General features: G+C 33.5%; 2 protein-coding genes across 4 annotated transcripts; both read right to left on the bottom strand.

Annotated features, from left to right (window-relative positions):
- Positions 1-23: 23 nt before the first annotated feature.
- LOC133850485 (uncharacterized) lies at positions 24-11,406 on the bottom strand. Of its 3 annotated transcripts, none has more exons than XM_062286602.1 (4): positions 11,158-11,406; positions 711-833; positions 507-643; positions 24-450 (listed from the first exon to the last, which is right to left on the bottom strand). In XM_062286602.1, exons 2-4 carry the CDS (start codon positions 807-809, stop codon positions 324-326), a joined length of 363 nt encoding a protein of 120 aa, XP_062142586.1. In that variant the 5' UTR covers positions 810-833; positions 11,158-11,406; the 3' UTR covers positions 24-323. The 3 variants fall into 3 exon arrangements, with proteins under 3 accessions (XP_062142586.1, XP_062142589.1, XP_062142588.1); XM_062286605.1 differs by having other exon boundaries at positions 24-444; XM_062286604.1 differs by having other exon boundaries at positions 711-827.
- LOC133848261 (putative gustatory receptor 59b) lies at positions 3,279-4,487 on the bottom strand. The gene is made up of 2 exons (XM_062283759.1): positions 3,492-4,487; positions 3,279-3,434 (listed from the first exon to the last, which is right to left on the bottom strand). The coding sequence occupies exons 1-2, from the start codon at positions 4,485-4,487 to the stop codon at positions 3,279-3,281; spliced, it is 1,152 nt and encodes a 383-aa protein (XP_062139743.1).
- Positions 11,407-12,943: the final 1,537 nt, after the last annotated feature.

Raw genomic sequence — 12,943 nt, 5'->3', positions numbered from 1 at the left:
TTTAAAGAAAAAATGTGCAGAAATTGAATTGTGTGCAAACTTTATTCATTATTATTATTAGTTGGTTTTTTTTTTGTTGTTGTAACTACAATGAAGCAATTTTTGTTGTTTAATAGACATTTATATAGTTTGAGTCTTAACTTTAGTTAATTTCACTAGATATTTGCATTATCGATTTATGCTAAGTTCTTTTCTTGTTGTTGTTGTTGTCGAAATGTTTGAAATGTTAATTTATCAAGGGCTGACTTTGTTTTGTTGTTTCTCTTTTTTTTTTATTTATGTTTTTTTTTGTATGCTTATTGTTGTGTTCCGTTGTAAGGGATTTACTTCCTAAAGCAGGAGATGGGATTGAAGTAGCACTGTCGGTATCTCACTTGACGTTTGCTCTCGGGCAGACGGTAAAGCTCATTCATGTTGCCATAGGAAGGAGTGCGCAGATAGGCGCTATAACTATAAAAAGTTAATCAATTTGATTACGTTTATAAAGATAATTTAGATCAACTTACGTGGGTCTGTACTGGGCGAAGAGCATCTGCAAGCGATCCATGGGAATGTTGGGATAAATGGCTTGAGCTGGCATCTCGTAGCCAGCATAAGCATTGCGCACATCCTCCACATCCTGCTGTTCCAGGGCATCAGTGTCCTGCAGCGAAGAGAGATAAATAATATCAGTTTCAGATAGTTTAATTTAGTATTTAATCTTTGCTTACGGTGGCTGCTTCGTTGCCAGAGGGACGAGCCTCGTTCAGGGCAAAGAACATGGTCAACAACAGACCGTAGCACAAAAGAACCTGCACCATTTTCATCATGTTGAGTTTGGGCTTGAGCTAGAACTAAAAACAGGTAGTAAAGGATTTAGAATTGAGGGATATCAACAAGAAAAATACAAAGAGAAATATAAAGTCTAAATAGTAAAGAAATAGTTAGAACTGCAGAAAATCAACAATTGTTGATCTATTAAATATCACAAATAATAAGCAGATTGTAAATAAGTTCAAAATTGTAGAAAATCAACAATTTAAATTGTAATACAAATATTAATTCTAAATACTAGCTAAAGAAATAGTTAGAAGTGCAGAAAATATACAATTATTCATAAATTGATTATCAGAAATTAATTAAAAAACTTATTTTGAAAGTTTTCTATTGACTCTCAAGCAATAATTACAAAATATATTTTGAAAATGTAGTATTAAGTGTCTGGATTAACTTTCCCAATAAAATGTTTCTGGTTGAGTTTATTAGAGCATTCAAATTAATATTTCAATTGGTATAAAAATGTGCTCTTAGCTTTTATGCAAATAAAATAAGTTTATTTAAAGAATTGTCTCAAGCTAAAAGCCAATTTATGAATAATTGTATATTTTCTGGAGTTCTAACTATTTCTTTACTATTTAGACTTTATATTTTTGTAATAGAAGCCACTCAAATTATATCTGATCATTCCTTAATATTTCATGAATTCTAGTTAAACTCTTTCTAGAATATGTTCTTTTTGAACTAATTTGAATCTTCAACTGATTTTTTGTATTATTAAAAATGATATAAATCTGTTTATATGAAATAAACTCTCTACATACAAATTTCAATTGCATTATTTTAAGTATTTGTATTGCAGTTGAATTAATTATTATATTTAGATGTCTTTCTTATAGTCTAAATTGTACAACTCTGTCAATGAGTTTGTATGAAATAAAGTCCGTAAATAAAACTATTTTAATTAAAATAATTTAGATATCCAAATTAGTTATTAGTAATCGATGTACTGTCCTTTTTTTTAAATAGTATTTTAGTTGGGCTAATCTTTAATAATATTCCGTGTATTTCTTCTGTCATATTAGACACTTTTATTCTCGATAGTTCGCTTTGTTTAGAATGTTGCCCCATTCATGTAAACCGATTTATTCAGACCTTCAATCCAAATGCATTTCCATTTGAAAGGTATACAAAGAAGTGAAGCTAAATGTGCGTCCATTAGATGCACTTGACTATGCATTTAATCATGACTAATATTTGTCCATATGCCGCACAGCTGTTGCAACTGTTGCAAATGCAAATTCGAATGTGCGTAATCGCAGTACAATGACGCAATGCAATGGGGAAGAGGGAAGGGGAGGCAAAGGAGAATGAAAGCCCGAAAATAGCTAAAAAGCTGTGTTCAAGGTCTTCTCGGAATCGGAAATCTTGAATCACGTTCGTGCGTAAATTCAATTAAACTTTTGTCCACTCTCATTGTTGCCGCTTTTTGTGGCACGTTGCACATAACAGGCTGCGCACTTTTGTGCCTCCCATTTTGTTGAAGAGAGAATTCAAGTTCACATCCGCTTTTAATTGCGGAAATGCACTTTTCCGAGACTCGGGGAAAATCCGAATCTTGCCACAGTCAACGTGCAACGGCTTACACAATGCCATTCAGGTCACGTTTGTGGCAACAAGTGTTCAGCTTTTAGTTTCCATGTCCACTTTAGCCGCTTTTTGTTACACGTCTCGCTGAGCTGCACAAAGGCAACCTTTTGTGTGTGTTGAACTTGTAATTAAACTTGTAACATTATGGAATTATCAGGGAATTAAAAATAATATTTGTAGCCAGAGGGAAAGAGTTTTTTGTTTTGTGTTTTTTAGTTTGAATGAAAGTTTTTAAGAACAGTTTTGTGCAATTAGTTCATTCAAAATATTAATTTCTTAGCAAAGATGAAATTAATATATATTTCTTCTCTTGAATTTTCTAAAATTTGAAAATCAGCAATTAAACCTTTAAAATAGTTTTTACATAATATTTATTTGCATAGAATTCAAAAATTTAAAGAAGTTTTCAGCTATTAAATCTTCAAGAAATTATTTAGAATTAGGCTTACAAATTTAAATTACATTTTGCACTGGAAATTTATTAAAATACGTTTTTGAGAACTTAAAAAATACTGAAATAATTAAATGAATATTTGTTTAGATTGTATTTTGGCTTCGCAAAGTTTGGTTAAAAATTTAAATAATTTAACAAACACTAAAATACTTTTTTTTAAATACTTTTAAATACTTTTTTAAACTGTATTTTACTTCCACAAAATTTTATTTAAAATCTTAAAGAATTTAACAAACACTGAAATAAAGAAATGAATACTTTTTTAAACTATATGTTAGTTCCGCAAATTTTGTTTAAGAACTTAAAGAATTTAACAGATACTGATATTAAAAAAATAATCATTTTTTAGGTTCTATTTTAGTTCGGGAAATGCTCTTCAAAAATTGAAAGAATCTAGAATTTCCTATATAAATTTGCATTATTTCTCTGCAACCATGTGATATTGCAGAAGCACAATCATCCAGCTGAAAATGCAGACAATGTTGCTGAGCCAAGTCGCCTTGCCACTGGGAAAAAGACCGTAAGGCTTGATCTCCAGTGGAAAGCAGGCGATTTGCAGTGCAAACTGTTCACACTGAAAGAAATGCGAGATGAGTTTAAGAGAAACGTAAATTGTTAAAGCAAAAAGTACCCCGTTTGAAAGATGAGAGTTGGAGTTCTTCACCAAATTGTGTTCTTTGAGCTGCCAAGTTGTCTCCCGATGACATTGTTTTGTCAGATCATAGATTAAATCAAGCAGATAGCAATCCAATGCGATCATGGCATAGAGAGCAAAGGATGTAATCATAATGCTCTCTTTATTTTCCATAGAACGGAGAATGCTGATGTAATAGCCCAAAGCAGCAGCGGTGACAATGAGGCTGAAACGTGAGCTGAGCAAGATGAAGTTGTAGGCGACATTCAAACGTTGAAATAGCAGTGCGAGTTGCCAGTGTTGCCAGCGCAAATGCTGCAGTTCCAGTGTGACCGTAGCTGCGTTACGCTTAAGCAATTGCTTCACACGTGCATTGAGATGCAAGTAGAGTTGACAGATGCGCCAGGTGAGCAAGAAATGCATGTGGATGGCCACATCTTGGCCATCAATCACCAAGATGTAGAGTATCACAATGAGTCGGTTTCCAATGGGATTCTTTATGTTCGAGCCGAACTTCTCGAAGGCGAGCATCATGAAGATCAACAGCGAGATTGTCAGCAGCCAGAGTAAGATATTTTTAAGCAAATAAATGCGCTCCATTTGCAACTCAACTTGAGTATCTTTCACTCCGCCAAAGCGATGAATGCGTTGCACGCGTTGCAACTGTTGAAAGAGTTGCTTCGTTGCACGTTCCCTGGGAACTCGTTGCACCACACGCAGCAGACAAACGACATCATTGACCAACGTATCGAGTCGCACAGTCAAATCCGTTGCCGAGTCCAACCCGAAGCTACCCATCACCACATAGTAAATGTCCAATGGGATTAATACGTATACGAAGAGGTTGCCCAAGCTGGCCACCAACTGTGTCCACTTGTTGTTCTTGTACACTCGCCGTTTGTAGTCGTAGCGATAGCTTGTCACGCCGATGAATATCGCAAAATAAGCGTAGAGCTCGTAGAGCAAACGTTGCACCTTTCCCTCTGGCCACATTGCGGCAACTGAACTCGAATCGAAATGGCAACTTGTCGTGCATTTCACTTAATTAAATTGCAATTAATTGTCGTCAATAATTCAACTTGATAATCGAAGCTAGGCAGCTAGGGACTTAATAATCAATATTTAGCGGGGTGACTGCGTTTATTTTGGATTTATCAGCGGATCAGCCAACAGTTATTTTTAGCTCATTTTTGAAGTTCTTCTTTACTAAGCAAACACTTTCATTTATTGGCTGTAAATTGGCTGCCTAATTTCATGAGTTTTATATTTAGTATTAGTATTTTATTTGAGGTATTCTATTTAGTCTATCTATTACTTACAAATCGATAAATGAGTTCCATGGATGACTGCTATTAATTTGTGTATGTAAAGGAATCAACAAGTAATAATTTTTAGCTCATTTGAAGTTCTTTTTTATTAAGCAAACACTTTTATTTAATGGCTTTAAATTGGCTTCCCAGTCTCTTGAATTTGATATTTAGTATTTGTATTTTATTTAGTATATCTTTTGCTTATAATTTGCTGACCTTTACCATGGATGACTGCTACTAATTTGGATATATCAAGGAATCAACAATTCATTATTTTTAACTACGTTTTTTAACATGTTTTTACTAAAAATTGACTTAATAATTTCTTGAATTTGAAATTTTAATACTAATATTTCATTTGATGTATTTTATTTGGTATATCTTTTACTCAAAAATCAATAAATTAATTCCATGATTGTTTTAAATTTTAATATAGAAGCGAACTTACGAATATTTATTTGGCTGCCAATATTTTGAAGCTCATCTTTTCTAAGCACTATTAATTGGCTTTCTAATTTTGTGAACTTTATTTAATGTATTTTATTTAGTATATCTTTTATTTCTAAAATCGACTGCCTTTAATTGGAATGTATCAATCAGAGAATAAGCTATTAATTTTAATTTAAATACAAATTAGCTTCATTACTTTTTGAATCTAATATTTACTATTTATTTGTATTTGATGATTTTATATACTAAATCTTTCACTTCTATGTCTCTAAACGAACTTCATTTTCTATGTTGATTTGATATCTGTCAGCTTATAGATACTCCACTTGCCGTTTAATTCAATGGAAGGCTTCAAAAACCAAAACCATAACCGAAAACTTGTTAAATAATTGAGCATCCGCCTACTTGGTTAATTAAAGTTGTGAAATTCAATAGCTCAACTAAAGATCAAAGTGGAAATCAAATGCACAAATACCACAGAATGTTGACCAGTCGCATTAATTATGCAGACAATTTTTGTGGTATCAAAAGGATACACAGCAACGAGGCAAGCAACAGGACCAAGAACAACAACAACAACAAGAGCTATGGCTAGTGTTAATTAGAAGCACGAAGCCGAAAAACAGGACTCGAGTCTCGAGTTGAGATTCAAGCATGTGTAGGCCAGGCCAATCATCTAATTATGGGCGAGATAATGACATCAACTGTGTGGGCGTGGCATCATGAATATGTGAGCAGCCAGAGCTCATAAATCGAGTGCCGCATGCAACAGGTATGAAGAGGCAGACACCGAGAGGCAGATGAGGCACTTAAACTCCGCCAGGAGCCAACAAATTCGAAACCAAAACTCAATGACGTAAGCCGTAAATGTTAATGACTATTTTGTGCTGAGCTGTGCTGTGCTGTGCTGCTGCAGCACATAAAATGTTGCGCCTGCCACACGATGTGGCACAGCCACTGAAAATTATCTTATTTTTTTCTTCACTTCTTTTACGGCTTTGCATTTTTTACGAAGGTGACCAGGATATGCAGAGCATGTGGCACTGCAGCCTGGCTGCAAGAGGCAAGCCTGTGGCAAGTCTGTGTGGTATGTAGGTGTGTGTGTGTGTATGCCACACAATTTGCGGAAGGATTTACCCGTTTTATGCACACTCAAATGCCAGCCATTGGCATCGAGGTAATCAGCTAGCGGCAAGTTCTTTTTAAATTCAAATGCAAAGCATAAAATAAAATTGTTGGCAAGTCACTCTCTCTCTCTCTCTCTATCTCTGTCTCTCTCTCTCTCTCACTGTCTCTCTCAGATTGCGAAGACAGGTTTCAGCGTCCCATTCAGATGCTAAGCATATTTATTAAAACTTATTTCAAGCTCAAGAGATTGAGTTGTGTTTTAGTTGCGAATTAAGTGAGGAGAAATTGTTGAACTGCTTCAAATCTTTATAGTTTTCTATATAAAAAAATGTATTAAAATGGAATTAGGTATTAAAATATATTATTTGAGCTGTTTAATCGAAACGCTCTTGAAATGAATTAAAGAAATACTTTAATATGGCAAAGAAAGAATACTTGCTAAGCTTATAGTATGGTATGCTTTGTACTCTATGGTATATTTTGAATAAAGTACATCACTAATATATTTTAGTATTTTTTCGATATATTCTGTACTCTATTGTATATTTTGCAAATATAACATTCGGTATATTTTAGTATTTTTGTGGTATGTTTTGATCTCTATAGTTTATTTTGAATGTAGTACAATATTGGTAAACCAAATATACCAATCGGTATATTTTTGTATTTTTGAGGTAAACTTTGTTCTGTATCTTATATTATTATATATATCACTCGGTATATTTCGGTATGTTTTCGGTATATTTGTAGAAAATGGTTTAATTTAAAATTGATATCGGGTATCTCACAGTCAAACACCCTCGAGTAAATAAATTAAGTAAATTAAAATAAAATCGCAATCTTCACAATACAATTCACATTTTTGTAGCATACTTTTGATCGCCAGGAGAAATGAATAGAAACTGAATTGAAATCACTTGCTGAGTTTGTATTTTATTCACAGAGCATGCCCAATTATAATATTTCCACTATTAGAAATAGTCAACTACTTTAGCCAACTGATGGCTTTTTATCACTGAGCACTTTGGCGCACTTGTAGCTGGTAGAAAGCAGCCATAAAAGTGCAGCCGAAAAGCAGCAACATGTGTGACAGGGAATTCTCACATCAGGCCGTTAATACCTGAGGCATAGATAATTATAATGCAGCATAATAAAAAGGCCAACAGCAGAAGCAACAACAAGTAAAGCAGTCCATAAAATGTTTGATAGATAGATTAAGCCAAAAAGCAACAGCAACAGCAGCAGCGACTAACTGACTAACGTTGCCGCAATAAATAAAACTAATAACGTGCCGCACGGGGGCAAGAAGGGAATGTGGAATGGAGTATGGAAGTGGGAATGGGAAGGAACGCTCAGGGCGTTAGCAAACAGTGTGGACGACGGTGTAGACAGTTTGCGAGTGAGAGATCAAATGGAATACGAAAGCAGCGGGTGAGAGAGATGGAGAGATAGCCAAAGAGAGCGAGAGAGAAGAGCAGAGCAGGGCCAACATAATCAGGACACTTTTATTGCGCCTGATAAATAATGCTCCAATGTTAATTGGAAATTTAATATCAAGAGAGAGCGGGGAGCAGGGAAAGCAGAGCGAAGTGAAAGGAGGCAGCGATAGAGTTGGCGAATGCCAGACGAACAATTGCAATGTTTGGAAAAATGCAATTTTCCTGCCGCGGATTACGGAACTTCGCTGGCAATCAGCTTAGCTCAGCTTTTCCCCTCACACTATTCAAATTTCCACTTAGTTGAAGTCCTTGACACTCTGCGTTGTGTTGATTTATCGGTCGTCTCAGACGGACACTTGAAACCGCGACTAAATTACCAAAAAATGCTGCGCCTTGTGACAGGTTTGCTTCCATCAAAAATGTTTTAGAAATTTACCGTCGTAAGTTAATATTTTGTGCTAATGTTGCCTACTTTTTGGGGGACAACCTACACATCACTTTAAGCACTCCCAAGTTCCAAGTCGAGTGGAGTGGAGTCTCCTCCACTTGAAGTAATATCGCATTACTTTGCCTGCCGCCTCGTTGTTGTTGTGGTTTTTGTTGTGGTTCACCGCAAATGCATTGATAGCGAATGACACATCAAAGCACACGCACAATCAATTAAAATCGAAAAAAGTTGTCAATTTGTTGGGGAAGCACAAAAAAAAAAAGGATTTCTAAATTTGATACAGATTAAGATCAAATTTCATTTAACGTTCATTTTATTTTCTATGCTCTGACATCATTAAAATGCATCTGAGTTTTGTGTTGTATTAGATTTGGAATAGTGTTAATATATTTGCGATATTTTTGCTCAGTTTATTTTTACATATTTGTGCCAGCTTTGTACTTGATACACTTTAAATAAATGAAAACAATAATAAGTAAATTGAATGTAATTTTTGAATTTGCTGAATTTTTAAATCTTTCACATTGTAAATTATATTTTCTAATACAAAAGTAAGAAAATTCTTAGAATTCTTTAAAATAAAATGTATAATTTGAGTTTATCAAAAATTCTTTAAATTCTTTAATATACAATTTTCGTATTTACCGAATTTAAAAAATGTTTTAATCGAATAATTAAATTTAATCACGGTAAATAATATTTTCTAATACAAAATTTATAGTTGAAGTATTTCTATCACAATGGTAAAAAAATCTTGAAATTTTCGTATTTACCAAAGTTAAAGAATATTTTCATTGTGCACTAAAATTTTAAGTCTTTCATACTGTAAATGATAATTTCTAATACGAAATTTACAATATACATTATTCTAACACAAAAGTAAGAAAATCTTTAAAATTTATAAATAAAATTTTTCTAACACGAAGTAAGAAAATATTTCAAATTCTTTAGTATAAAATGTTTGTATTTGTCCAATTATTAAGAATATTTAAATGGCCCACTAAAATTATAAATCGTTCACTCTGTAAATTCTTTAATACAAAAATTGTAATTAAAATTTTTCTACACAAAAGAAAGAAAATTCTTAAACTCTATATTGTCAATAGAACTTCAATTCTAGTTAGTCCTAAATCAACTGCATTAATAAATACAAATAGTAATCCGAATGTTTCACTAATTAAAGGTTTGAGAACATTTACTCTAACACTTTTTATTTTGGTTGCCCACGCCGCACTTTATTTTCCGCTCGAAGTTAATAAATATTAAATGCAATTTGATTGCGGCTTCGCTGAGCATTATTTATAGATGAGTTGCGATATTAAGTGTTAGAAAATCACAGCCACAAACTATGAACTCGAATACCGAGTACTCACAGCACTCGCACTCGCATTCGTATTCGTAGTCGTATTCGTATTTGTATTCGTACTTTGGCATTTTGCATGTGGTTCGTTGCACGAGGCAAAACAAATGATGCGAACTTTTCTTTTACACATCATAAATAATTCACATTATTTTCAATGAAGACACAAACCCACGCAACAGGCACCTGTAGATGGAATTTTCAACTCACTTTTCCTGTTCTTGTTTCTTCTTTTCTCTTTTGTGTTTGAGTAGCCCCAAATGGAGTTTCCCTTTTTTTTTGTGTTTTGCGTAGAACATGAATTTCAATTTGAGCGAGAAATGTTGTTGAACACAGACAGAGAGAGAGGGGAAGTTGGGCTAGGAAAAGCACCGTTAATGCTTATGATTAATTGCCAAACATTTGTCAAAATTGTGTAAACAGCTTTGCAAACTGATTTTCCTACGCACCTAAATGTCAATCTAGTTGACGGATCATTTCTCAAAATATTAATTGGCTTATGTATTATTGTAAAAACAACTGCAAGGTAAATAATCCTGGATTAAAGCTTCAATTCTAAAATTAGCACAAAATTGTCATCAAATTCCATTTCGCATCGCATTTCTTGTTTATGAATATAATGAAGCAAATTAATGCCAGCGAAATTTAATTGACATACTTTTGTGTGACATTCAATTGTATGGAAATTCATTTGATAAAATAATTATGCAAAAAATTATTATTGGAATGGAATTTCCCTTTAAGAAACACAATTGTTGTGACGTCAGAAAGTTCACTTTTAAATTAAATTCAAATTGAAAGGTTGAAAGTCAACGAACATTTTAAAATTTGAAATTGTGTTCAATATAATAACTGGAAAAAATATATTGCATTTTTATTAAATTGGTGAGAAGATTTCCAAGAACTTTTTTTTTAAGAATTTATAAAGAACCAAATATCTCATCAACTATAAAGTGTTTTCTTTCTGACTACGTTCTGGAATTTGGTAATTTCTAAACTACAATTATAATAAATAAATAAGTAAATAAAAAGTGTTAGCAGTGCTGTAAAATTGTCTTTCAAAACTTTTGCTAAACAACAGTTTTAATAAATAACAAAAAAGTATATGTAGAGCTTTCCAAATTAATTTCCAAACTTCAATTATATTAAATAAAAAATATAAATTTGCAGTGCTTGAAAAATGTTTCCCAATGTTTTTCCAAAATCTATTCTAAACCACAAAAAGTAGTTTCAGGGATATAAAAATGTTTGCTAAACTGCAATTTTAATAAAAAAATAAATTTTAAAAGTATTTGCCATGATGTAGTATAAAACTATTTTCAAAATTCTATTCTACAAATAAAACTGACAAAATTATTTAATTTCCAACCCATTTGCATGGAGCTGTTGACTTTTCCTGTTACCAAAAATGACAGCCAATAATTCACCCAACACCTTTTTGCAGTTAATTACCAAATACATCAATTAGTTTGGCAAATATGAAATCAAATTAAGCGAGAACGAAAGCAATAAATGAGGAAATACTCACCGCTTTGGGATAGATGAAATCGAGTGAGATTTGGCTAAACAAATAGCGTTTGGAAAGAATTTGGCAATAAGTGCGGCGCCAAACGTTGATTTATAACAAACTAATTGCTCGATTTATGGAATCGCAAACAGCAATGAAACGGCGAGAAATGTTGGAAGTACGTTTTAGGATCCTCTCGATGTTGTTGCTTTGGTTGCTGGATTGCTTTGGTTTGCTCGATGTTGCTCGATGTGAACGCCAAGAAGTGAAATTGTTAACTCGATGTTGGCTATGCCAAACGCTCGGCTTTATATACAAAACAGCAAACAGGCAACGACGACGATAGCAGCGACAGCAACGACAGCAGCGACGATGTCGACGACGACGACGACAGCAGAGGCAGAAGCAGCAGATTTGCCGGCAGCAGGAAGCGAACGAACAAAGGGGGGAAGGGAAGAGGAAACGTTAACTTGGCTTAGGAGTGTTGTAGTAGCTACATGTTGATGTTGATGCAATCTCCAGCTTTCCCCGCCTGCAACACTTGTTGTCGTGCTGTCGTTGTCAACGCTGCGTATGAGCAACGTGCGGCTTAAGAGCTTCATTATTCACCACACGCACAGCACGATAACCGAGGCACTCTCCATGTATATGTGTGCGTGTATGTGTGTGTGGTGAGTAGCAAAGTCACCTGTTGATTAGCAAAACTTGTTGCATACTTTGTGGGGCGCTCGCTGATGACCTCACCACGGCCAAAACTTTGATTTACGAGCAGCGACTTTACTTCAACTCAACTCAACTCAACTCGAATCGAATCGATAAGCGAACGCGTTGATTATTTTCGAACATCAATTAACAAAACGCACATAAATCTGTAATGCAAGCATCATTAATTTTCCATATTGGCCAATAAAACTCGTCAGTCAGTCAGTTAGTTGCCAAAGAGGCAATTCAAGTTGGCCATAAAGTCAATTACGTGCGTTGCACGCGCAATATGATCAACTCAATCGACTTGATGCGTCGTCATAATGATATGCATTGCCTGCAAAAAACTTTGTCTTTGCTCTTCGACTGCAACTTTTGCATCCATCAATAAGTTGAGTTAACCTGAGGTTAAAATACGCTTGATGCTTGGCACCTTTGTGCATAGTAATTTAGTTGCTGCTTTCTCAACTATTTAAAGTCGAAAATAAAATGATTTTATGAAAGATTTATAGTCCTTTAATAGTTCTGAGATATTCATAGGTTTTTTTGCCAATCAATATATAATTTAGAGAGCATTTAATATTTCTAAAGGTTCATACTTCATTAATAGACACTCTTTGAAGTGAAACAAGTAAGAAAGCTACAGCCGAGTGTGCTCGACTTTAAGATACCCGCTATAAATTTTGAAAACCAAAAAGTGCGTTATTATCATCTTAAAACATACCAAATCACATACCACAAAATTTCTAAAAAATATATATATTTGGTACATTTATATACTACTTCATACAAAATATCCCATAGACTGCAAAATATACCAGATTGTCAGCGAAAGCAAAATATTTCCTACATAACTTTTTATCTGCTTTTAATAAAATTCAGTCTTCATAAATACTATAGTTATTATTGCCTATACCAAAATTTTTTATAAAAATTAATAAAACCCTCAATGAGCACTTTAATTAAGGATTATTTTAGAATTATTTCTATGTTAAAAAATAATTGCAAAAACCAAAATATATATTTCATCGTAATAAAGAAAACAAATTTGATTAAATAATCTAATCTTCCGTTTAAAAATTGAAGAATATTCTTTACTTATTTT

The sequence above is a fragment of the Drosophila sulfurigaster genome, chromosome 2L (assembly GCF_023558435.1).
Source record: "Drosophila sulfurigaster albostrigata strain 15112-1811.04 chromosome 2L, ASM2355843v2, whole genome shotgun sequence".
In the NCBI taxonomy this organism is placed as follows: Eukaryota; Metazoa; Arthropoda; class Insecta; order Diptera; family Drosophilidae; genus Drosophila; species Drosophila sulfurigaster.
This window is presented reverse-complemented; position numbering and strand designations above follow the sequence as displayed.